Source organism: Hypanus sabinus, chromosome 1, assembly GCF_030144855.1.
Source record: "Hypanus sabinus isolate sHypSab1 chromosome 1, sHypSab1.hap1, whole genome shotgun sequence".
Classification (NCBI taxonomy): domain Eukaryota; kingdom Metazoa; phylum Chordata; class Chondrichthyes; order Myliobatiformes; family Dasyatidae; genus Hypanus; species Hypanus sabinus.
In genome coordinates this window covers 557987-585068 of record NC_082706.1, presented here as the reverse complement: position 1 = coordinate 585068, position 27082 = coordinate 557987, and the positions used below count along the sequence as shown (strand labels likewise).

The 27082-nt window shown below is 42.2% G+C and overlaps 1 protein-coding gene and 1 long non-coding RNA gene across 3 annotated transcripts in view; one reads left to right on the top strand and one right to left on the bottom strand.

Moving 5' to 3' along the window:
- The window catches only part of LOC132387011 (uncharacterized), a 609870-nt gene that overhangs the window by 52979 nt on the left and 529809 nt on the right, over positions 1 to 27082 (bottom strand). The gene's annotated exons all lie outside the window — the stretch shown is intronic.
- The window catches only part of gmcl1 (germ cell-less, spermatogenesis associated), a 262908-nt gene that overhangs the window by 69657 nt on the left and 166169 nt on the right, over positions 1 to 27082 (top strand). For both annotated transcript variants that reach the window (XM_059959101.1, XM_059959056.1), the window contains 2 exons: positions 21217 to 21301; positions 24144 to 24234. In XM_059959101.1, coding sequence (XP_059815084.1) covers positions 21217 to 21301; positions 24144 to 24234 — 176 coding nt within the window. The remainder of the gene's footprint in view (positions 1 to 21216; positions 21302 to 24143; positions 24235 to 27082) is intronic.

Below are 27082 nucleotides of genomic sequence, written 5' to 3'. Positions count from 1 at the left end.
GCCTCAGTGTGTTTCTTTAGTAGCACATTGCGCGTGACTACATTGGTGACCCCAATGTTCCAAATGGCATCTGGAGCCGGCGACTCAGCAACCAGCCATGAGTTCCAGCAACTCGCACAGCACGGTCTCTCTGAAGCTCCCGACTTTCTGGGCCACTCAGCCCCATGTTTGGTTCAAGCAGGCTGAGGCCCAGTTCAATATCAGAGACATTACAGCTGACGCCATGCGGTACTACTACGTGGTCAGCACGCTCGACCAGGAGACGGCAGGCCGGATCATCAACTTCCTACGCCAGCCACCAATGGAGGACAGGTACACTAAGCTTAAGGCGCTCCTGATCTGTACCTTCAGACTCTCCCGCCGCAAATGGGCTGAGCAGCTCCTACACATGGATGGCCTGGGTGACCGCACGCCATCCGAGCTCATGAACGATATGCTGGCGCTCATGGACGGCCATAAGACATGCCTTTTATTTGAACAGTTGTTCCTCGAGCAAATGCCAGAGGACATTTGCCTCCTCCTTGCGAGTGACGATTTCAGTGACCCACGCAATGTCGTGGCTAAAGCAGACGTCCTTTGGCAGAGCAATCAACGTGGAGCAGCCTCCATTGGCCTAGCCACGATCGCGCATCCAAAGCCCAGGCCCCGCAACTGAAGCCATCGAGACCCACGGGGGGAAAAGATGAAAGTTCGGAACAATGGAGTTTCTATCATCAAAGGTGGGGCTCAGGCGCATGCCGTTGCCGTCCACCATGTGCTTTTCTGGGAAACGCTATGGCCAGCTGTTGCTAATGGCTACGATGGCTGGCCACCAAGGCAGCCTCCTGTACCTCTGGGACTGACACTACGGGCGGCGCTTCCTGGTAGACACCAGGGCCGAAGTCGACATACTCCTCCCCTCGAACATGGATATTCGTAACACGGTCCCAGGCCCCGAACTCACCGCTGCAAATGGCACCAGTATTCGGACGTACGGCCCGTGAACTATCTCACTGCATTTCGGGTCCAGCCGTTTCACTTTTACTTTCACATTGGCAGTGGTGTCACAGCCACTACTTGGAGCAGATTTCCTACGAGCCAACTGCATCCTAGTTGACCTAAAAGGCCGGTGTTTAGTCCACGCTGAGACGTTCCAGATTTTACAGCTCGGAGAAGCCAAGCTACCAGCCCTCCACCTGGATCTCTTGACCCTCTCAGGTAACGGATTCGCCAGGATGTTGGCAGAATTCGCCCCCATAGTCACCCCACAGTTCTTCACGGCCAACCCCAAGCATGGCGTGCAGCACCACATCCCCATGCAAGGACCGCCACTGCATGCCCGAGCTCACAGGTGCGCACCCGACAAGCTCCACCTCGCCAAGGAGGAGTTCTGTAAGATAGAAGAGATGGAAATTGTATGCCACTCAGACAGCCCGTGGGCATCCCCGTTGCATATGGTGCCCAAGTCCGCAGGAGGATGGAAGCCCTGTGGAGACTACAGAAGGCTCAACAACGCCACAACCGCTGACAGATACCCGGTACCCCACATCTAGGACTTCACGGGCAACCTGCACGGAGGTATGCTCGAAAATCGACCTGGTCAGGGGATACCATCAGATCCCAGTACACCCCGACGATGTGCCCAAGACTGCCCTCATCACCCTGTTCGGCTTGTTCAAATTCCTGAGGATGCCTTTTGGTCTCAAGAATGCAGCCCAAACTTTCCAAAGGCTCTTGGCCTCAGTGGGACGTGGCCTGGATTTCGTTTTCATTTACTTGGACGATGTCCTAGTGGCCAGCAGTTCACACCAAGAGCACGTGGCACATTTGCGCCACCTCTCCCAACGCCTGAGCGACCACGGACTGGCAATCTATCTGGCAAAGTGCCAGTTTGGGCTGACACAAATTGACTTCTTGTGCCACAGATTCAACCGACATGGTGCAGTTCCCCTACCAGAGAAGCTCCAGGCCATCCGCCAGTTCTCCAAGCCCAGCGTGGTCAAGGGCCTGCAGGAGTTCGTAGGGATGGTCAACTTTTATCATCAGTTCGTGCCAGCGGTGGCACGCATCATGAGACCCTTGTTCAGCCTGATGGCCGGCAAGGCCAAAAGAGTGGCATGGGACGTGTAGTACACGGAGGCATTCGAACAGGCCAAGGAGGTGCTGGCAAAGGCAGCCCTCCTAGTGCACCCGAGAGTCGATGTACCCACAGCGCTCACAGTCGACGCTTCCAACACGGCAGTCAGTGGAGTCCTAGAGCAGCTCGTCGAGGACCAGTGGAGACCACTCACTTTCTTCAGCCAGCACCTATGGCCACCAGAGGTGAAGTACAGTGCTTTCAACAGAAAGTTGCTAGTGCTCTACCTGGCTCTCTGGCGTTTCCGGTACTTCCTTGAGGGAAGAGACTTCACCGTGTATACAGACCACAAGCCTCTCACCTTCACACTGGCCAAGGTATCGGACCCATGGTCGGCTTGGCAGCAGAGGCACCTGTCCTTTATTTCAGAATTCACCACAGACATCCGCCACATTGCAGGGAAGAACAATGTTGTCGCCAACACACTGTCTCGCCCCTGCCTCCACTCAGTAGGCATATCGTCCTCAGGAATAGACTACGCAGCACTGGCAGAAGCACAACGGTTGGACACCAAGATCCCGGCTTACCACACTGCCATTTTGGGGCTCCAGTTGGAGGACGTCTCCATCAGCCCGGCAGCAGATCAACTCCTGTGTGACATGTCTACCGGCAAACCCCAACCCGTGGTATCAGCAGCATGGAGGCACCGGGTGTTCGACACGCTACAAGACCTGGCCCACCCGTCCATCTAGGCGTCCATCAAACTGATAGCGGACAGATTCATCTGACATGGTTTGCGCAAACAGGATGGACACTGGGCCAGGACCTGCATACACTGCCAGACCGCCAAAGTCCAGCAGCACATGAAGGCGCCCCTTCAGCAGTTCCAACCGGCGCACAGGAGGTTCCAACACATTCACGTGGATGTCGTTGGCCCCTTGCCAGTCTCCCAGGGCGCACAGGTATATTTTTACCATGGTAGATAGGTTCACCAGATGGCTGGAAGCCATACTGTTCGCAGACACTTCCACTAACTCCTGCGCCAGGATACTCATTGCAAACTGGATCACCAGGTTCGGCCTCCCAATGGACATCACATCTGACAGAGGGGCACAGTTCACATTTGGCTTGTGGACAGCACTAGCACAGCTCCTGGGCACCCAGCTGCATTTAGACCACAGCGTACCATCCCCAGTCCAACAGTTTGGTAGAGCGATTCCACTGGCATCTCAAGTCGGCTCGGATGGCGCGCCTCAGTGGCCCCAACTGGACAGATGACCTTCCCTGTGTCCAACTGGGCATCCGCACAGCCCCCAAGGAGGACCTGGACACCTTGGCAGAATTGGTCTAAGGCGCCCGCCTGACGGTCCCAGGTGAGTTCGTACCAGAGGCCCAAGGTTCCGAAGAAACTCCAGCAGCAGTGCTAATGAGGCTGCGGGACAAGGTAGGGACCCTGGCACTGTTCTCGACCTCCAGGCATGGTCCCACGCCATCCTTCACCACTAAAAACCTCCAAGACTGTGAGTATGTTTTTATTCGCAGGGGCATGCACAGGTCACCTCTACAGCGGCTGTACGAGGGACTGTTCAAGGTGATCCAGCACAACGGAACCATGTGTGTCGTGGATGTGGGTGGCCGGGAAGAGACTTTTACAGTGGACTGCCTCAAACCGGCGCACTTGGACATTGAGCAACCAGTGAGGGTACCTTCATCGCGCCAGCAAGGCCGGACACCCAGGCAAGCCACACAGACTGGGGGCTCCACTCCCCCGATGGACGTTTCCGGGGGGGAGTGGCAACCCCCACACGTGGGTCTCGAACCACCATCGGGAGCGGCAAGCAGACATGCAGTAGGCGAAAAACCGGGTTTTCGCAATTTGCACATGCGGAATTCGCGGATAAAGAGGGCCAACTGTACGCAGCATAACAGAGTCATTGACGAATTAAACAACAAACTGACCTGCGTCACAGCAAAGCTTTCCCGTTTTATACCTGTTGAAACAGCCCATCACATGGCCTCTCACTTGCAGGAAGATTACATCATGTGACCTCACACTGGCAGGAAATTACATCACCCCACCATCACAAGACCATTACATCATGCTCACCAGATACTCAATTATATCATGGTCATAAGATAGTCACAAGTTTCCCACGGTGTATGTAACATACACCATTCCAAAATCTGGTGGAGAATGTTGTAGATTAAGTATGGCTCTTCAGGCAATATTCCTCTTGAAAGTACATTGCATCGGTTTAATGAGAGAAGCAGTTTGTATCATTTACCACAGAATCTATTTCTCAAAGAATGACATTTTGTTTTTGCTTTTCATTAAATTTTCTGGCCATGAGACCAGGAGCAGAATTAGGCCATTAAGCCCATCGAGTCTGCTCCACCATTCCATCATGGCTAATCCCGGACTGCACTCAACCTCATACATCTGCCTTCTCGCTATATCCTCTGATGGCCTAACTGATCAGAGAACAATCAACTTCTGCCTTAAGTATACCAATGGTCTTGGCCTCCACTGCAGTGGGTGGCAGAGCATTCCACAGATTCACTATTCTCTGGCTAAAAAGTTCCGCCTTATCTCTGTTCTAAAAGGTCACCCCTCAATTTTGAGGCTGTGCCCTCTAGTTCTGGATACACCCACCAGAGGAAACATCCTCTCCACATCCATCTTATCATGTCCTTTCAATATTCGGTAGATTTCAATGAGCTTCCCTCTGCATTCTTCAAAATTCCAGTGAGTCCAGGCCCAAAGCTGCCAAATGCTTCTCATGTGAAACCCCGGTTTCCTTGGACTGCATAAGTCTATGAAATCTGGTCCTGCCACCCCAAATTTGCTACCCTGTTACAACTCAGTGCCAAGAAATAACAGCACTCTGCATTTGATTAAAGGAATTACATTTATGAATATTAACTTAACTAAAGGGTTATTAAAGAAAAGAAAGAAAGAAACAAAAAGGACTCATTATAATTAAATAGTCGTACGTGCACAAGTTGGAGCTCAACTCTTCCAAAGGTCATTTTCACCGATCCTCCGTAGACCTCCGCACTTTGCTCCATCAAATCACGGTGCCCCACCAGGTCAAATCCTACGACCGGTTTTCTCCAGTGTCTTCTCTCTTCATCTCCCACCGAACAGAGACTCCAGCTCACACTGGTGTTAGGTACACAAAAAAAAACCCACTCCCTTGATTGGACGGCTCACATTCCAAAGCACCCGTCATCTCCAGCCATAACCCAAACACTGCTTCTACAGAAAGACCATTACGTTAGCAGTGAAACCTTTACCAGAGCGTTGTACGTTCCTGGAATCATAGAGACATCCTCATGAACCTCTTCTGATGTATCTCCAATGACAACACATCCTTTTTGAGATATAGGGCCCAAAACTGTTGAGGACACTTCAAGTGTAGCCTGACTAGTACTTTATAAAGGCTCAGTATTATCCCCTTTAAGATTTTATTCCCCTTGAAATAAACGCCAACATTACATTTGCCTTCTTTACCACAGACTCAACCTATAAATTAGCCTTGTAGGGGTCTTGTATGAGAACTCCTAAGTCCCTCTGTACCTCTGATGTTTGAACCTTCACCCTATTTAGATAATTGTCTGCACTATTGTTCCGCCACTTTTTTGCCCATTCTTCTAATCCTTCTGCATAATGCATTACTTCCTCAGCACTACTTACCTCTCCACATCTTAGTATCATCAGCAAACTTTGCCACAAAGCTATCAATTCCATAATCCAGATCATTGACAAACAAGGTGAAAAGTAGCAGTCCCAATACTGACCCCTGAAGAACACCACTGGACACTGACAGCCAACTAGAAAAGGTCCTTTTACTACCATTCACTGCTTCCTGCCTGTCAGCCATTCCTCTATCCTTGCCAGTACCTTTCCTGTAATGCCATAGGACTTATCTTGTTAAGCAGCCTCATATGGCACCTCATCAAATGAAAATCCAAGTAAATGACATCCACTGCCTCTCCTTTGTCCACTGTGCTTGCTACATCCTCAAAGAACCCCCAAGATTTCTCTTTACAGAAATCATACAGAGACTTATTTTATCATTAGTCTTTCAGTATCCTGAGTTCTTCTGCCATTTCTTTGTCCTCATTTCAACCTTACCAGCATCTTTTCCAGTGGTCCAATATTAACTCTCACCTCTTTTTTACTCTTTATATAACTGAAAAAGCTTTTGGTGTCCTACTTTATATTATTGGCTAGTTTGTCCTCATATTTCATCTTTTCCTTCTTGTAGCTTTTTTAGTTGCCTTTTGTTGGAGTTTAAAAGCTTCCCAATTATCCAATTTCCCATTCACTTCTGCGAGCTAATATACTCTTTCCTTGGTTTTTAATGCAGTCCATAACTTCCCTTGTCAGCGACAGTTGCCTACCTCTGCCATTTGAGAACTTCTTCCTCCTTTTATCCTACACCTTGTGAACTATTCCCACAAACTTCAGCCATCCGTGCCAGTATCCTCCTCCAATCCACCTGGGCAAGCTCCTTCCTCATACTTATGTAATTTTCTTTATTCCATTGCAACACTGATACATGTGACTTATGCTTCTCTCTCTCAAATTGCAGTATGAATTCAATCATATTATGATCACTGCCTCCTAAGGGTTCATTTACATTAAGCTCTAATAAGGGTCTCCTTAACAACACCCAATCTAAGATAGCCTTTCCCCGAGTAGGCTGAAGCACAAGCTGCTCTAAAAAGCCATAGAACCATAGAATACTACAGCACAGTACAGGCCCTTCAGCCCTCCATGTTGTGTCAACCCATATAATCCTTAAAAACATACTAAACCCACACTACCCCATAACCCTCCATTTTTCTTTCATCCATGTGCCTGTCCAAGAGGCTCTTAAATACCCCTAATGTTTTAGCCTCCACCACCATCCCTGGCAAGTCACTCCAGGCACTCACGACACTCTGTGTAAAAAAAACACAACTTACCCCTGATGTCTCCCCTAAACTTTCTTCCCTTAATTTTGTACATATGCCCTCTGGTGTTTGCTTTTGGTGCCCTGGGAAACAGGTACTGACTATCCACCCTATCTATGCCTCTCATAGGCATTCATCAAATTCCCTGTCTTGTGATCCAACACCAACCTGATTTTCTCAATCCCTTTGCATATTGAAGTCCCCAGTACAATGGTGTCATTACCCTTCTTGCATGCCTTTTCTAGCTCCAATTGTAATCTCAACCCCACATCTTGGCTACTGTTTGGATGCCTATATATGATGCCCATAATGTTTTTTTTACCCTTTAAGTTTCTTAACTCCACCCACAAAGATTCAACATTCTCTTACCCTATGTCACCTCTTTCTAACCGACACTACCACCTATGCCTTCTTGCCTGTCCTTTCAATACGAAGTATATCCTTTGATGTTAAGCTCCCGATTATGGCCTACTTTCAGCCACAACTCTGATGTCCACGTCATATCGAGCAATCTCTAATTGCGCCACCAGTTCATCCACCTTATTTCGAATGCTACGCGCACTTAAATATAGCACCTTCAGTCCTACATTCTTCACCCTTTTGAATTTTGCCTCTGTGATACAATTTAACTCTTTGCTGTCTGTGTCTGCATTTGTCCTTCCTTACATTTGTGTTGCATCCATTACCTGCTTGTAAACTTGTTGGCTTATTCACAGCTGTATCATACTGACCTTTCAAGGTAAATTGTCCTTTTAATTTAATACAAAATCTCCCTTTAATTCTGAACTCGTTCTGTACTACTTTAGTACAAAAACTCATTTAAATGTCAGATTTCTTGACTTCAGGATTCCCTGTAACATTTGAAAGCAATGACATACTTTTGTAATGTGTTAATGTGGAAAATACTTATTTAGAGCAACGCGCACAAAATGCTGGAGGAACTCAGCAGGCCAGACAGCATCTAGGAAAAGAGTACAGTCGACGTTTGTGCCAGAATCCTTCAGCAGAACTAGAAAAAAATAGCTGAGGAGTAGATTTAAAAAGTGGGGGGAGGGAAGAGAGAAACACAAGGTGATAGGTGCCACAGGGGGGAGCAGTGAGAGAGGGTCTCACTGAGCTCCATTAAAAGGAAGATTTAAACGAGGGTAGGCATCCCCCTCCCTGTATTTAGCCTCACTAAAGGAAGAATGGTACCAGTCTTGCGTAGGATGCTGGTGGCCTTTCTGGGTCCAGCTAAAGGTGTAGTTGTTTGTCCTTTACGTCTTTTTTACGATCACAAGATACTGCTGGATATTTAAAAATACCAAGTACTGCATGTCTACCCCACTAGCAAGATGCTGGATATAGCGGAGCTAGACTTAGTGCAGACCGTGTTACATCCTGCTTCAGCCACCTAGGGAAGTAGACATCCGGAGGTGGTGTGCACTCCAGTGGATGGTGCAGAGATTTTTATTGTGATCGCAAGACCCTGTTGGATATTGGTAATGTAGAATTTTGCAAGTCAGTTCACTGGTACATTGGCGAGACTGTTGGCGGGAGAGTTACTGGCCTCAGTTGTGGCACCAAGTAAGCCCTTATTCATGCCTCAGGGTTGTCTGGTGTGCCATTGAATTTCATGCTGGGTTGGGCACTGATCCCACCTGTCGGTGCTGCTTTCCAATGTTCAGTCAGTGGGAGACAATCTGGACAATGAGGAACTACTGTACTTTCAGAAACATGGCTCAAGGGCAACATCCATGCATTATCAATGCACTTAGGAACCTGGGCTATGATGTTATTTTGTAACTATGTTTTTCTGCTGACATAATTATACGTACTGAGTGCAGAGTGTGACTGTATGTATTGTGCTTTTGCACCTTGGCCCCAGCGGAAGCATGTTTTGTTTGGCTATATTCATATATACAGTTGATTGACAATTGAATTGAACTTATTTTTAGGCATGTAAGCAAAAAAAAACTGCTGGAGTAACTCAACATGTTGAGCAGAGGGATGATTGACCCAGTATCAGGAACTGAAATGTTAAAGATTCATAGAAAAGTACAGCACAGAAACAGGCCCATTGGTCCATCCAGCCCATGCCAAAACCATTTAAATTTCTTGCTCACATTGATCTGCACTGAGCCCATAGCCCTTCATATCCCTACTATTCATGTACCCATCCAAACTGCTCTTAAACTTTGAAATTGAGGTTCATGCACCATTCGGGCTAGCAACTCATTCCACACTCTCATGACCCATTACCTCATAGGTTGTAGTCCCACCTGACCTCAGTGGGAAAATACCTGCTTGCATTTACCCTGTCAATACCACTCATAATTTTGTATACCTCTTGAAAATCTCCTCTCAATCTTCTATGTTCTGAAGAATACAGCCCTAACCTATTCAGTCCTTTTTTTATAACTTGGGTCCTCCAGACCCGGCAGCATCCTTGTAAATTTTCTCTGCATTCTTGCAACTTCGATAACATCTTTCCTGTAAGTAGGTGAACAAAACTGCATACAAAGCTCCAAATAAGGCCTCACCAGTGTCTTATGTAATTTCAACATAACATTCCATTTTCTGTACTCAATACATTGATTTATGAAGGCCAATGTGCAAAATGCTTCCTTTATGACCACATCTACTGTGAGGCCACTTTGAACAAATTATATACCTGTATAAGCAGATCCCTTTGTTCTACCATACTCCTCATTGTCTTACTGTTCACTTACCTATCCCGATTGGTCCTACTGAAGTGCAAAATCTCACATTTGTCTGCTATCTTTCAGCCCATTTTTCCGGCTGATGCAGATATAGATGACAAACAACAAAGGATCCAGCACCAATCCCTGCAGCAGACCATAGTAACAGGCCTCCAGGCAGAGATGCTGGTGGAACGCAGCAGGCAGCATCTATGGGGAGAAGCGCTGTTGACGTGTCGGGCCAAGATCCTTCGTCAGGACTAACTGAAAGGAAAGATAGTAAGAGATTTGAAAGTAGGAAGGGGAGGGGAAAATGCGAAATGATAGGAGAAGACCGGAGGGAGTGGGGTGAAGCTGAGAGCCAGACAGGTGATTGGCAAAAGGGATACAGAGCTAGAGAAGGGAAAGGATCATGGGACGGGAGGCCTAGGGAGAAAGAAAGGGGGAGGGGAGCACCAGAGGAGGATGGAGAACAGGCAAAGTGATGGGCAGAGAGAGGGAAAAAAACTAAATATATCAGGGATGGGGTAAGAAGGGGAGAGGCATTAATGGAAGTTAGAGAAGTCAATGTTCATGCCATCAGGTTGGAGGCTACCTAGCCGGTATATAAGGCGTTCTTCCAACCTGAGTCTGGCTTCATCTCTTCAGTAGAGGAAGCCATGGATAGACATATCAGAATGGGAATGGGACGTGGAATTAAAATGTGTGGCAACTGGGAGATCCTGCTTTCTCTGGCTGACAGAGGGTAGGTGTTCAGCAAAACGGTCTCCCAGTCTGTGTCGGGTCTCATCAATATATAAAAGGCCACACCAGGAGCACCGGACGCAGTATACCACACCAGCCGACTCACAGGTGAAGTGTTGCCTCACCTGGAAGGACTGTCTGGGGCCCTTAATAGTGGTGAGGGAGGAAGTGTAAGGGCAGGTGTAGCACTTGTTCCGCTTGCAAGGACAAGTGCCGGAAGGGATGGGGGGGATAAATGGATAAGGGAGTCGCTTATGGAGCGATCCCTGCGGAAAACAGAAAGAGTGTGGGGAGGGAAAGATGTGCTTGGTAGTGGGATCACATTGGAGGTGGTGGAAATTACGCCAGTTTACTTAATTCATCCTGAATGTCAGACAACTGAATCTTCTGGACCAGAGTCCCATGCGCATTAGGACAGCATCCACTGCCTTGCCTTCATCCACTTTCCTGGTAACTTCCTCAAATCTCTAAGATTGGTTAAACTTGACCTACCACACACAAAGCCATGCTCACTATCCTTAATCAGTCCTTGTCTATTGAAATACTTATCTATACAGTCCCTTACAATACCTTCCAATACTTTCCCATAACTAATGTCAGACTCACTGGCCTGTATTTTCCTTGTTTATGTTTAGAGAATTCTTCGAACAGTGGAACAACATTGGCTACCCTCCAATCCTCTAGTACTTCTCCTGTAACTAAGGATGTTTTATATATCTCTACTAGAGGCCCAGCAATTTCTGCACTTGCCTCCCATAGGCTTCAAGGGAATACTTTGCCAGGCCCTGGGGATTTATCCTGCTTAATTTGCCTAAGGGTAGCAAACACCTCCTCCTCTGTAATCTGTACAGGGTCCATAAAGTAGTTGCCACTTTGTCTCTAGACTCTGTGTCCATCTCCTGAGTAAATACAGGTGCAAATAATGTGTTTAAGATCTCCCCTGCCTGTTTTGTCTCCACACATCAATTACCACCCTGATCTTCCACAGGACCTATTTTGTCCCTTGCAATCCTTTTGCTCTCAACATACCCATAGAATCACTTAGGATACTCCTTTACCTTCTCTGCTGAAGTAATGTCATGCTTTCTTTTAGCCTTCCTGACTTTTTTTTCTTGTGTTCACTTGCATTTCTTATACTCCATAAGTACCTAATTTCTTCCCATTTTCCAATACCTACTATGTACCTCCTTTTTTCTCTCACTATCTCTTGAAAACCAAGGTTCTCTACCCTTGTTATCTTTGCTTTTTATTCTGACAAGCTTTGTACTCTCAAAATTTTGTTTGGAAGTCCTCCCACTTTCCAAGTACACCTATGCCAGAAAACAGCCTGTCCCAATCCACACTTGCCAGGTTATTTCTGATACCATCAAAATTGGCCCTTCTTCAGTTTAGAATTTCAACCCTCGGACCAGGCCTATCTTTTTACATGTTTATTTTGAAATTCATGGCATTGTGGTCACTGGAAGCAAAGTGTCCCCTATACAAGTCTGTCACCTGTCCTGTCTCATTCCCTAATAGCAGAATCAGTATCACATGCTCTCTCATCGTGATTTACACGCACTGATGAAGGAAACTTTACTGAACATATTTGCCAACTCTATCCCATCTAGCCCTTTTACAGTATGGGATTCCCAGTCAATATCACCTACTATAACAACCTTATGTTTCTTGCAATAGTCTGCAGTCTCTTTACAAATTTATTCCTCTAAACCCCTAGGACTGTTGGATGGTCTGTAATATAGCCCCATTAACGTGGTTATACTTTTCTTATTTCCTAGTTCCACCCATAACACCTCACTAGTCTAGTTCTTCAGTCTGTCCTGATAGAGCATTGCCATGATGTTTTCCCTAACTAGTGACGAGTTTCCCTGCTTTAATCTTTCCCACTCTCTCACATCTAAAACAACAGAACCGCAGAATATTGAGGTGTCAGTCCTGCCCCTCCTGCAAAAAAGACTCACTAAAGGCACAATGTCAAAATTCCAGGTGTTGATCCATGCCCTAAGCTCATCCACCTTTCCTGCAAATTACTTGCATTGAAGTATACGCATCTCAGGACACAATTCATGCTATGCTCAAACTTCTGATTCCTTATTTTGAGGTCTTAATACATCTGTGTCCACAACCTCTCCACTAACTGTTCTGGCACTCTGGTTCCCATCCCTCTGCAACTCTAGTTTAAAATTCCACCATGCAGCATTAACATACCTTCCTTTTTTTTTTGAAAACTTTTTTATTGCATTTTTAAGTAGTTACAAAATGAAGTATGGAAAAAAAATGTATATAACCCTTCCCCCCTCCCCTTAACCCCTCCCCCCTAACTGCCCTATAGAAAAAAAAGAAAAAGAGAAAAAAAGAAAGAAAGATTGCCTGGTTGTTGGAAGATCTCCACATGCTCCATGGAATTCGTAATAACTTTAATATGTATATTTATTTCTTTCCCCAAATAACCAATTGTTTCATCTTCAGAACATCTATAGATTTAATCCTGTCTTTTGTAAATAAGGGCTCCAAATTTTCAGAAATGTTTCATATTTATCTCTTAAATTATAAGTAATTTTTTCTAATGGAATACAACCATAGATTTCTTTCTTCCAAGAGTCTATACTTAAATATGTATCCGATTTCCAAGTAACTACAATAGCTTTTTTGGCTACTGCCAGTGCAATTTTTATAAATTCTTTCTGGTACTAATTTAGTTTGAGTTTTGGTTTTATCCCTTCAATATCACCTAATAAGAGTAATATTGGATTATGAGGAAATTGTGTTCCTGTAATTTGTTCCAGTAAAAGTCTTAAATTTGTCCAAAAAGTTTGAATTTTAGAACAAGACCATGTAGAATGTAAAAAAGTACCAGTTTCCTGGTTACGGAAACACTGATCCGATAAGTTTGGATTTAATTTATTTATTTTTTGTGGTGTAATATATAATTGATGTAGAAAATTATACTGCACTAATCTTAACCGAACATTTATTGTATTTGTCATACTATCAAGACATAGTCTTGACCAATTTGTTTCTTCAATTTTAATATTCAAATCACTTTCCCATTTTTGTCTTGACTTATGGACTCCTTGTTTAATTGCCTGTTTTTGAATCGAATTATACATACAAGATATAAATTTTTAATATTTCCTTTTTGAATTAAAATTTCTATTTCATTAGGTTTCGGCAATAACATTGTTTGACCTAATTTTTCTCTTAAATAAGCCCTTAATTGAAAGTAACAAAATAAAGTGTTATTTGATACTTTATATTTATTCTTTAATTGATCAAATGACATTAATATACCTCCTTCAAAACAATTCCCTATATATCTAATCCCTTTTTGAATCCAATTATATAAAAGTTGATTGTCCATTGTGAAAGGAATAAGTCTATTTTGAATTAAAGATCTCTTTGCTAATAAAGATTTTTTTGTCTCATCATCAACATTTATCTTATTCCATAAATCAATCAAATGTTTTAATATAGGAGATTCTTTCTTTTCCCGTATCCATTTAGATTCCCATTTGTATATAAAATCTTCTGGTACGTTTTCTCCTATTTTATCTAGTTCTATTCTAACCCATGCCGGTTTATCTTTCTCGAAAAAAGATGCAATAAATCTAAGTTGATTTGCTTTATAATAATTCTTAAAATTTGGAAGTTGTAATCCTCCTAGATCAAATTTCCATGTCAATTTTTCCAACGATATTCTTGACATCTTACCTTTCCAGAGAAATTTCCTCATATATTTGTTTAACTCTTGAAAAAACTTCTGGGGTAATTGTATTGGTAATGATTGAAATAAATATTGTAGTCTAGGGAATATATTCATTTTTATAGTATTTACTCTACCTACTAATGTTATTGGTAATGCCATCCATTTATCAAGATCTTCCTGAATTTTTTTCAAAAGTGGTAAATAATTTAATTTGTATAAGTTTTTTATGTCATTATCAACTCTTATACCTAAATATTTTATACCATTTGCTGGCCATCTAAATTGAGTTATTAATCGACATTGATTATAATCTCCTTTAGTAAGAGGTAAAATTTCACTTTTATCCCAATTTATTTTATAACCCGATATTTTCCCATATTCTTGTAATCTATAAGATAATTTGCGTAGTGAATGTAATGGATCTGTTAAATAAAGTAGAACATCATCAGCAAATAAGTTAATCTTGTATTCTTGCTGATTAACTCTGAAACCCTTAATATCTGGGTCCATTCTAATTAATTCAGCTAGTGGTTCTATTGCCAACACAAACAAAGCAGGTGATAATGGGCAACCTTGCCTAGTTGATCTTGTTAACTGAAATGATGTTGAAATTTGACCATTTGTCACTACTTTAGCTTTGGGATTAGTATTTAAGGTTTTAATCCATTTTATAAATGATGTTCCTAATCCATATTTTTCCAATACCTTAAATAAAAAATCCCATTCCAATCTATCAAATGCTTTTTCTGCATCTAAAGCAACTGCCACACTCATTTCCTCCCTCTTTTGCGCTAAATGGATTATACTAAATAACCGGGTTACATTATCTGCCGATTGTCTATTTTTGATAAATCCTGTTTGATCCATATGCACTAATTTTGGTAAGCATTTAGATAATCTATTAGATAAGATTTTTGCTATTATTTTATAATCGGTGTTTAATAAAGAAATAGGTCTATATGATGCTGGTTTTAAAAGGTCTCTATCTTTTTTTGGCAATACTATTAAAATAGCTGTTGAAAAAGATTCTGGAAGTTTATGCGTTCTTTCCGCTTGATATATTAACTCCATAAAAGGAGGAATTAATAAATCTTTAAACTTTTTATAAAATTCAGGTGGAAAACCATCTTCTCCTGGAGATTTATTACTTTGAAGTGATCCCAAAGCTTCCTCAACTTCCTTCAATGTAAAAGGCGTATCTAATCCCTTCTGTTCTTCTGTATTTAATTTTGGAAGAGTTATTTGTGATAAAAATTCTTCTATCTTAACATCATCATTCTTTGATTCTGATTTATACAACTCAGAATAAAAATTCTTAAAAGCCTCATTAATTTCTAGAGGCATATAAGTAATTTCATTCACTTTTGTTCGAATTGCATTTATTGTTTTGAAAATCTGATCTGTTTTTAACTGCCATGCAAGAACTTTATGTGATCTTTCACCTAGTTCATAATATCTCTGTTTAGTTCTCATAATTGCTTTTTCTGTTCAATATGTCTGGAGTGTATTATATTTTAACTTCTTATTAATAAGTTGTCTTCATTTTTCTTCTGTCATATTTCTTTGAGATTCTTTTTCTAATTTTATAATTTCTTTTTCCAATTGATCTATTTCTATCATATATTCCTTTTTAATTTTAGAAGTATATCTTATTATCTGGCCTCTCAAATATGCTTTCATTGCTTCCCACAATATAAATTTATCATCAACTGAATTGTAAATTTGTATCTAAAAAGAACTGAATCTGCTTTTTCATAAAATCACAAAAATCTTGACGTTTTAGTAGAATTGAATTAAATCTCCATCTATAAATTGATTCCTCTTTATCTATCATTGTCATTGTCATTATTAAAGGAGAGTGATCAGACAATATTCTAGCTTTATATTCCACATTTTTCACTCTATCTTGAGTATTTGTTGATAATAGGAAAAAATCTATCCTTGAGTATGTTTTATGTCTATTTGAATAGAATGAATAATCCCTTTCTTTTGAGTTGATTCTTCTCCATATATCAATCAAATTTAAATCTTTCATCAATGATAGAGTTAATTTTGCTACTTTTGATTTTGTAATAGCCTTTGTTGATCTATCTAAAACTGGATCTAAACAAAAATTAAAATCTCCACCTATTAATATTTTATCATGTGCATTAGCCAAATTCAAAAAGACCTCCTGTATAAATTTTACATCATTTTCATTTGGTGCATAAATATTTATAAGAGTCCATAGTTCTGAAAAAAATTGACAATGTATAATTAAATATCTTCCTGCCGAATCAGTTAATACATTTTGTATTTTAATTGGTAAATTTTTATTAACCAAAATTGCAACTCCTCTCGCCTTTGAGTTAAATGAAGCTGCAATAACATTTCCAACCCAGTCTCTTTTTAATTTCTGATGTTCTATATCCGTTAAATGAGTTTCTTGTAAGAAAGCTATATCTATTTTCATTTTTTTAATATATGTTAAAATTCTTTTTCTTTTTATTGGTCCATTAAGCCCATTAACATTAAAAAAATTCAATAGATTAGTCATTATTTTTAATTATGTTACTCCAATCTATAATAATACCTAATCTTTCAACTTTCATTGTATCCTGGGAAATCTTTTTAGAAGTCTCCATGTTGCTATGTGTGTCCCCACCAATCATCCAGGCAAAAGAAGAGAAGAAAAATAGAAAATAAAGAAAAAAACAAAATACCCCCCTACTAATGTTGTGAAAGAAAAAAAACACAACATTACCCCCCTCTATTGTACGGGTCATGGTAATCGCCATGATTACACACGTGAATCCCGTAGTAACCGATTCAAAGCTCCCCAGCCCCCTCGCAACATAAAAAGTATATATATTTAAAAAAACATACTATTTTCAGTTATTATTCCTAAAATTTTACTTTTCTCCCTTATATCATCCTTAAATGTCCATCAGTTCCATTCGCTATCTCTGTCTTCATCTTTAACCATTACATTTAAAAGTCTCTACGTTTAATTAGCAAAGAGATGGGAGTTTTTGTGCGAACACCTCCGCTTCTCGATAATCAGAAAAAAATCTTTTTCCCTCCTCCAAAAAAATTATCAGTGTTGCTGGGTGAGGCATTAAAAACTTATAACCTTTTTTCCATAAAACATTTTTAGCTGGATTGAATTCTTTCTTTCTCTTCAAAAGGTTATAACTTATATCAGGATAAAAAAGAACTGGTTTCTCTGCTATCATCAATGGACCTTTACTTCTTTTAGCACCTTGGGCAGCCGCCTTCAAAATCTTTTCTTTATCCTGGTATCTTAAACATCTTATCAAAATTGATCGCGGATTTTGATCATCTTGAGATCTTGGTCTTAAGGCTCTGTGCACCCTTTCAATCTCAATTGAAGTTTCTTCTCCCATTTCCAATTTTTCAGGAATCCATTTTTGAAAAAAATTTATTGGGTCTTCTCCTTCGGTACCTTCTTTAAGTCCAACAATTTTAATATTGTTGCGTCTACTAAAATTTTCGAGCTGATCAATTTTTCCCACGAGTTGTTTTCTTTCTGATGTCCAGGCATCATTATCATCTTCCATCTTCTTCATTCTTCCATCCATTTCTTCCACTTTGACTTCCAAATCTGTAATTTTCTTTTCCATTTTTTCCTGTTTCTTTGTCATTTTATCAAACATAGCCTCCATTTTTGTTATTTTTTCTTTAATTACTTTTAATGCATTTAATTTTTCTAATTTATGCATTATTTGCCTCAAAGTCTTTTTTGTATTTTCAGAGGAACTTTCATCTCCATCTTCGTCTGATTTTTCCAGAGAGTCCGTCTCTCTCTCTCAGACTCACTTTCACTGTCGGTTTCAGTCGTTGCTGGGTTTTGTAGTTCTGGTTGCACTCGTTTGCGCATGCTCGTTCCTTTACGTATGCGCAGTTCTCGTTGATCCTTTCCTTTAGAAATGGCCGATGCTGCTGCGGTCTCCGGTTCTGTTTCACCGGTGGTATGTTGTACCTGATTCCGCGGTTCTTCGGTTCTGTTCCAACTTGAGCGGTCTTCGCAGAAGTAGTTTTCTTCATCCTCTGTTTATGAGGCATAGCTTAAAACAATCCAGAGTACTTTATGAGTAACCTTAAAAAAGTATTGATTGACTTTTCTTCACTTAAACATTAATTTATTAACTTTTTTACGGGAGGGCTGAGTTCCAGCGTCTCGATACTACGTCATCACATGAATTCCCCTAACATACCTTCCTGTTAGGATATTAGTACCCCACCATTTTGGTGCCACCTTCCCTGGAAGACAGCCTAATGATTCAAAAATCTTATGCCCTTCCTCCTACACCAACTCCTTAGCCACATGTTAAACTGTATTATCTTCCTAGTTCTGGCCTCACCAACACGTGACATGGGTAGCAATCCTGAGATCACAACACTGGCGGTCTTGCTCTTTAACTTAGCACCTAACTCCCTGAACTCCTTATGCAGAACCTCGTCACTTGTCCTACCCATGTTATTTGTACTTATATGGACCACAACCTCTGGCTGTTCACCCTCCCACTTAAGAATGCTAAGAACTCAATCTGAGAGGTCTTGGACCCTGGCACCCAGGAGGAAACATATCATCTGGGAATCTCATTCTCACCAACAGAACCTCAGTCCATTCCCCTAACTAACAAATCCTCTATCACTGTGTATGCTACTTCTACCCCCTCCTTCCCTTCTGTGTCATAGAGCCAGACTCAGTGCCAGAGACCTGATCACTGTGACTTTTCTCTGTTAGATTTACACCCCCCCCCCCCCACCAACAGTATCCAAAGTGATATACCTGTTGTTGAAGTGGATGGGCACAGGGATACTCTACACTGACTCCTTATCCCCTTTCTCCTTCCTGACTATCACTCAGTTTCCTGTGTCTTGCACAATGAGTGTTACTATCTCTCTCACTCCCCCAAATAATCCAGAGTTCATCCAGTTCCAGCTCCAACTTGTTAACGTGGATTGTTATCAGCTGCAGCTAGATGCACTTCTCACAACTGTAGTCGTAAAGGGCGCTGGAGGTCTCCCTGCCTTCCCACATCTCAAAAGAGGAGCATTCAACTATCCTGTCTGGCATCTCTACTGTCCTAACTGAGCACTGCTGCCTTTTTCTACTCAGGTAGTGGACATGAAATCCTGCCTTCTCTCAAACTTCTGATGTCCAGATTGGTCGTTGGTCAAAGCTCAATGTTGACTATCTGGCACTGAGCCTGTCTCTACAGCAACTGCCAGACCCACTGAGTTCCTCCAGCAGTTTGTTTTTCACTTATGATTATAGTATTTGCCACCTTGTGTCTCAATTAATGTAACACTGAAATGGCTGGAATGACTGGAGCAGTGCAACTTACAAGGAATTTTAATGTAGCTATTTACAATTACTATCAACTAAACACGGAGAAATTGTTTCCACAGTGAAGTCTTTAATCCAGGTACACGGGTTTAAGCTAACTACAGAAGTACAAGGAGAAGATGAGAATTTTTTGCATGTAACAATTCAGTTTACATTGAGTGAAAGGCTGTTGGAAAGCAACCTACAAAAGGAAATTGAATAAATAAAATTATAGAGAGCCATATCATAGGGACAGCATCTTGGGCCCACTGCATATGTGCAAACCACCATGCCTATCTTTACCCATCCCACTTTTTCAAATACTTCCACAGGTAACATTTTCAGGATCAGTGTGAAAAGTGCAAATGATTGGGATGAGTTGAAGTGCTTCTTTAAGAATTGGCAATTTGAAATACAATTCCATAAAAATATTGCTGATAGAATGTTGAAAATAAATACCAAAATGTATGAAAATATCCCTGTTATTACCAACAAGTATGACTGAGAAACTTCCCCCTTTACCACAGACTTTGAAATTCTGATGTAGAATAGTTATCATGGGACTGTGATGTTCCATGGTCTTATCCCTAAACCATTGCCACGGAGCTGACACAAGAGCTAACCATTATCCTGTTTGTATTTCCGGAGTTCCAGCTAAAGCTTTTTTTTTAAAGTTTAAGATGGTGCCTGGCAACTCTGCGCATGCTCTGCCAAGGAAACTGCCCTCTACACTATCCTATACCCGAGAAACCCTTCTAAACCTCCAATTTGCTACATCTAGTAAGATCAACAACTCCCTGGTGAAGTTACTGACCCAGCTGGAGATCATCAACACGCCAGAATTGCTTCAACTCCAGATTGTACCTGGACCCAATCGTCGAGGCCCGAGGTCCACCATGTTCCTGGAGACCCGTGGCCTGCTACCGTGTCGGAGCGCCTGGAGACATGGCCCATTCCGACCAGCACCTCTCCGAAGCAAGCGAGCACACAGAAGTGATGTCGGAGACCTCAAGATACCCCAGACGCTTCCCTGGAGCGACCACTGTAGAGCCTCATTGGTGGCTATCCACAGCTGCCGGAAGTGAGGCCTCCGCTGCCGACCTCGGAAATCGAGCCCAGGGCTCAGCTGGAGCGGAGGCCTCCGCAACCGTGACACAGTTCACGGACTTGTTTCAGCCGGCAGCCCATCCCTCCGGGATGAAGTGTTGACTTCGGGGCCTGACCTGATCAACAGCCCGGGCCCCCAACAGTTGAAAGTGGCATTCGGCCTGACCTGGAGCACCCAACGATGCAACCCACCGATCGATCCCTGTGGGATACGTCCACCAACCTCAAAGAGCTGTCAACAACACACTGCATCGATGGAAGTCTGAAAAGATGCACAAATTACTGAGGAAGCGTGAGAAAAGAGCTGGGCTGCTGGTCGGATTGAAGCAGAGGGGCTTTAGGATCCCTCTGCCCACCATTTTCTTTTGTACTTCAGGGAGCGCAAAGTGAAGAAACAAATATTACCGCGATGATTGTACGCTCTAGTACCAATTGTTTGGTGACAATAAAGTATTTGCATTGTAAAGCCGTCCTTCATTCGGTACAGCTTTTGGTCCAGTAGAGGATAAAATCAGTTTCTCGATGTTTACTATACACTCAGAAAATAACCAAGCCTCTTATTATTAATATTGCTGTTGGTGGACCAATAGCACAGATAATGATATATTTTTCTTTCCTCATCCAGCATAGATCTGATGGAGAAGCTGGTGAGCTCTCCAGACCTGTTTGTAATGCAGGTGGAGATGGATGTATATACTGCACTAAAGAAGGTACTTGTTCGTCATCCTTTATATTACTAGTGCTAGGCAATGAACAGGGTTAGGTGACAGATTTCTCAGTAGGTGAGCATTTCAGAGACAGTGACCACAGCTCCCTGAAATTTAGCTTAGCCTTGGACAGGGATAGGAATAGAAGGTACCTATTTGAATGTTGAAAGGCCTCGATAAAGTGAATGTGGAGAAGAACTTTCCTATAGTGGGAGAGTCTATAAGATCAAAAGACATAGCCTATGAATAGAGGAGTGTCCTTTTACAACAGAGATTAGGAGGAATTTCTTTAGCCAGAGAGTGGTGAATCTGTGGAATTCATTGACACAGGCAGCTATGGAGGCCAAGTTATTGGGTATATTTAAACCAGATGTTGATAGATTCTTGATTATTCAGGGCATGAAGGGATACAGGGAGAAGGCAGGAGATTGAGACTGAGAGGAAAAATGTTATCAGCCATGATGAACTGGTGGAACAGACTCACAGGGCTAAGTAGTCTAATTCTGTTCGTATGTCTTGTGGTATGGAAAAGTACTTAATAAGGTGATGGCAAACTATAATTTTATTAGACAAAAATTTAGGAGCATAAGTTGAGAACAAATATAGTCAGGGAAATGTGCAATGAAAATACAGGATTGTTTAGAGAGCACTTGCATGGAGTTCTGGATAGATTTGTCCCATTGAGGCAGGGAAAGGATGGTAGGATGAAGGATCCATGATTGACAAGAGAAGTCGAACATCTTGTCAAGAGGAAGAAGGAAGCATACTTAAGGTTTAGGAAGCAAGGATCAAACAGGGCTCTTCAGAGGTATAAAATAGCCAGGAAGGAACTTAAGAAATGACTTAAGTGAGTGAAAAGATGACATGAGAAGACCTTGGTGAGAAGGATTAAGGAAATTCTCAAGGCACATTTGTGAAGAACAGGAGTATGATTAAAGTGAGGGTAGAACCACTCAGGGAAAGAAGAGAAAACATGTATCTAGAGTCGGAGGAGGTTGGGGAGGTCCTTAATGAATATTTTGCTTCAGAATTAACCTGTGAAGTGTAGAAATTTGTTTGGCCACAGAAGACAAAAGATGGCTACTGCCTGAGGGTCAGTGACTAGGGGTGTTCCACAGGGATCAGTTGGAACCCTGCTCTTTGTGATTGACAGATTTCAATATTTTAAATCCAAGGTTCTTTTAGAAATCAGGAACAAAGCATAAAACTTGTTGCTTCACAATTATTTTATCAAGAGTTGATGAAACAAAAGATCAGGAACAGAACAGTGACTGTGGTCTTACTATTGGAAGAAGAGACAAACTAAAGATAACATCTAGCATGAAACAACTACTTTTATACCCAAAAGATAAGAAAATTCCATAGAGAAGAGACAACTAATTAGAAAATACTTATTCAATATTGCCATAAAATCAACCAATGAGAAAATACTGGACTCCTAATGAATGAGCAAAGAAGCTTTAGAATTATACTTTGTATAGCTACTAGAGGCTTATTAAACTGTTATGTGTATAAAGGCTACTTAAAATACAAACAGATAATTGATTGTTAAACTGCAAAGAAAGTGGCTTTGACAGAATGCACAGCTGGTCTGAGAACTGGCTGATGCATTTTGAGGTGGACAGATTGGTTGACATGGACGAATTGGGAGAAGCACCTGTTTCCATGCTCTGCCACTCTTTGATGATTGTAACTGCACCTGACCATTACAGGTGAGCAGGTCATAAGGCAATGAGCAGATAGGATTTGGAGTCAGTTAAAATGCCCGGCTGAAGGAACTATGGACAAACATTAACATTACAAATACATGAGATAAGCCCAGAGCTCTTCACCAAACATACTGCACTGAGGACTGGCCTAACTAGGTCCTTAGTTCCTAAAACTGATGTTACCTTGGGGAACACTCCAGAGTTTAGAGAGATTTTTTACATTTTTTTTTGATAGTTTTAATGGCAATTAAAATGGCAATGACAAGAATGGCCCAACAGGAAGGTACTGTATCACTGATAGATACTAACTATTCTGGATCCTATTCATATCTATACTGCTGGGGTTCAGTTATTAGACTGCTCCATTGCTGGGATGAGAAGATAAATTAAAATGTTTGGTGACTGCATTTCAAAAATTAAGTTACTGATATCCATTCAGCTGCTTGCACACCATGAGGTGTGGCTTTTAATGGGTGAGAGATTAATTTTTACCGAATTGTTTAGGACAGTGTATCTCAAACACTTCTGTGTAATGACCATTTCCCCCAACCAGAATATTGATTTTAATTCTGGAAATTTCTATAAAATATTAATAACTGCTGAACAGCTGTCTTACCCCTTTCCTATGCACACTTCTCAGCTTAAGGTATTGCATGTACCTGTGGAAATGTATTCATAATGGTAGCAGTCTGACTTGTTTCTACTCCCAGGACAATGGTAGTTTGTTGGTGTGGGGTAGATTGTAGGGTTCCGATGAATACCCAAACAGAAATCAAATTGAGCTTCTAGAGTTTATCTGCGAGGAGGCTGCAAAGAATACATGGTATAGCAATGGGGAAAATAGCCATCTGTCAAGTTTCAAGCTATGTTCATTATAAAATTTATACTTTATAAAACTGACACAAGCACAATTTTGCACAATGATCTACATATGCTTAACCTTACAGTACATATGTTGCTTCAGTTAAAGTGTAAACAATTTTCAGCATTCAACATCAACCATGACGGTCTTTGTCATTGTAGCTATGAGGTATAGTTGGCAGAGTAAGGTGCAAGTAGCTTGTATGGAATGCAGAGCTATATTAGCACCTCAGCACTTTTGATTCTGTATTAATTGAACCTGTAATTTTTTGCAGTGGATGTTCCTGAAATTAGTGCCCTCCTGGAATGGATCCCTGAAACAGTTATTAACTGATGCAGATGCCTGGTTTTCAAAGCACAGAGAAGGTAAGTGGTAACTTCTGCAGTTGTTCCATGGAACCAATAACAACTGAGGTGTTAAAGCAGGTGATTGAGAATCAAGCATGTATCCCGAAAATTCCCAAGGAGGGAGCATGATCAGCCAGAGGTCATTAAGATCATAAGACATAGGAGCAGATTTAGGCCATTCAGTCCATTGAGTCTTTTTCACAATTCCATCATGGCTGATCCCAGATCACACTCAATCCCATACACCTGCCTTCTCACAATATCCTTTGATGCCCTGATGGAGCAGGAGACGATCATTTTCTGCCTTAAATGTACTATGGACTTGGCCTCCACTACAATCTGTGGCAGAGCACTCCACAGGTTCACTACTCTCTGGCTAAAAAAATTCCTCTTTATCTCTGTTCAAAAAGGTCGCTCCTCAGTTTTGAGGCTGTGCCCTCTAGATCTGGATAGCCTCCACCATAGGAAACATCCTCTCCACATCCACCGTCTTGTCCTTTCAAAATTTGGTAGATTTCAATGAGATCCCTCCCCACCCTGCACATTCTTCTAAATTCCAGTGAGTTCAGGCCCAAAGCAGCCAAATGCTTCTCATATGTTAATTAATCCCTTCATTCCTGGAATCATCCTCGTGAACAGCCTCTGGTGTCTCTCCAATGACAACGCATCCTTTCTGAGATATGGATCCCAAGACTGTTGACAATACTGCAAATGCAGCCTGACAGGTGTCTTATAAAGGCTCAGCATTATCTCCTTGCTTTTATATTCTACTCCCCTTGAAATAAATACCAACATTCTGTTTGCCTTCTTTACCAGAGACTCAACCTGTAAATTAACCTTCAGGGAGTCTTGCATGAGAACTCCTAAGTCCCTCTGCACGTCTGATGTTTGAATCTTCTCCCCATTTAGATAATGGTCTGCACTATTGTTTCTATTACCAAACTGCATTATCATTCATTTCTCAACATTGTATTCCATCTGTCACTTTTTTGCCCGTTCTTCCAATTAATACCAACAACATGGATGAGGCCCTACAGAATGAATATAGAGAGCTAGGCAGAAAGTTAAAATGCAGCACCTCAAAGGTGGCAATATCTATAATCTACCTTGAGTGATATGTTGTATCAGAGGAATAGGAAGGTCAGCAGAGGGGATGGCGTAGCTCTGCTGGTAAAGAATGCCATCAAATCAGTTGAAGCATTTTACATAGGATCGGAAGATGTTGAATCCTTTTGGGTTGAGTTAAAAAAATGCAAGGGTGGAAAGACCCTGATAGCAGATATATACGGGTCTCTGAGCAGTAGCTGGGATGTGGACCACAGACTACATCAGGAAATAGAAAAGGTGTATCAAAAGCGGCCTGGTCGAAGGAAGTGCCTGGTGTGAAAAGTGCTAGTCTTTGGCTCAAGAATCTTCGGCGAGGAGGCTGAGGGAGGCGACTACACCAGGCTCAATTAGAGAGAGTGAAGACATGACAGCTAAGCTGATTCAGTGTGCTACGTGCATGCTGTCGGAGGTCAGGGAGACTGATGGTGCCCCCGACTGCTACAGCTGTGGAAAATGTGTTCAGATTCAGCTTCTGAAGGAGCATGTTGCAGCACTGAAGAAAGAACTGGATGCCCTCAGGTTTATCCGCGAAAACGAGAGTTTTCTGGACAGGACCTACAGTGAGGTCATTACACCGAGGATACCAGAAGAGAGAAAGGGGGCGATGATGAGGAAGGAAAGGATGCTTGAAGTACAGGAGACCCCAGGGGATGTACCTCTCGTAAACATGTTCACCCTCTTGGAAGCTGTCAGGACTGAAGATACTGCCAGTCTGAGACAGGTCTGCGAGCCGAAAATTGGTGCAGAAGCAGAGCCGAGGAGTCAGACATCAGGAAAAGCCATGGTAGTAGGGGACTCCATAGTAAGAGGTACAGAAGGGGGTTTCTGCTGCAACAGGCGAGATTTAAGGATGGTGTGTTGCCTCCCTGGTGCTAGGATCGAGGACATCATGGACCGATTGCAGGGAATCCTCAAGGGTGAAGGTCAACAGCCGTGAGTGGTAGTGCATGTCGGCACAAATGACATCGGGAAGAAGAGGAAGGACATTCTGCAGTGGGATTTTAGAGAACTCGGAAGAAGGCTGAAAAGCAGGACTGTTAGGGTGGTTATCTCTGGTTTTTATCTCCAGTTCCTCGTGCTGGAGAGGGCAGGAACAGGAAGACAATGGATCTGAATGTGTGGCTGAGGAACTGGTGCAGGAAGCAAGGATTTACATTCTTGGACTACTGGGATCTGTTTTGGGGTAGGGATGAATTGTACAAAAGGGACAGGTTGCACCTTAATAGGCGGGGGACCAGCATTCTAGCAGACAGGTTTGCCACTGCAACACGGATGTGTTTAAACTAAGTAGTGGGGGGGAGGGGATGAACTGGAAATATAAGGATGGAGTTAAAGGGAAAGTGAAAATAAGAAAAGTTAAAAAGGACAACAGAATCAATGGAGTAGAAAGCTCAAGAAGAGATTATACAGTATGGCCAAGTAAAATAGGAATTGATATGAAAGGAGAGGGGAGTAACGAATTAAAAGTATTATATATGAATGCAGGAAGTATAAGGAATAAAGAAGATGAGCTTGAGCCTCAGTTGGAAATTGACAAGTACGATGTTGTGGGAATAACAGAGACATGGCTTCAAGCGGACAGGGCCTGGGAAATGAATATTCAAGGATATACATCTTATCAAAAGGACAGACTGACTGGCAGAGGGGGTGGGGTGGCTCTGTTGGTGAGGAATGATATTCAGTCCCTTGCAAGGGGGGACATAGAATCAGGGGCTGTAGAGTCAGTATGGATAGAACTGAGAAATTCTAAGGGTAGAAA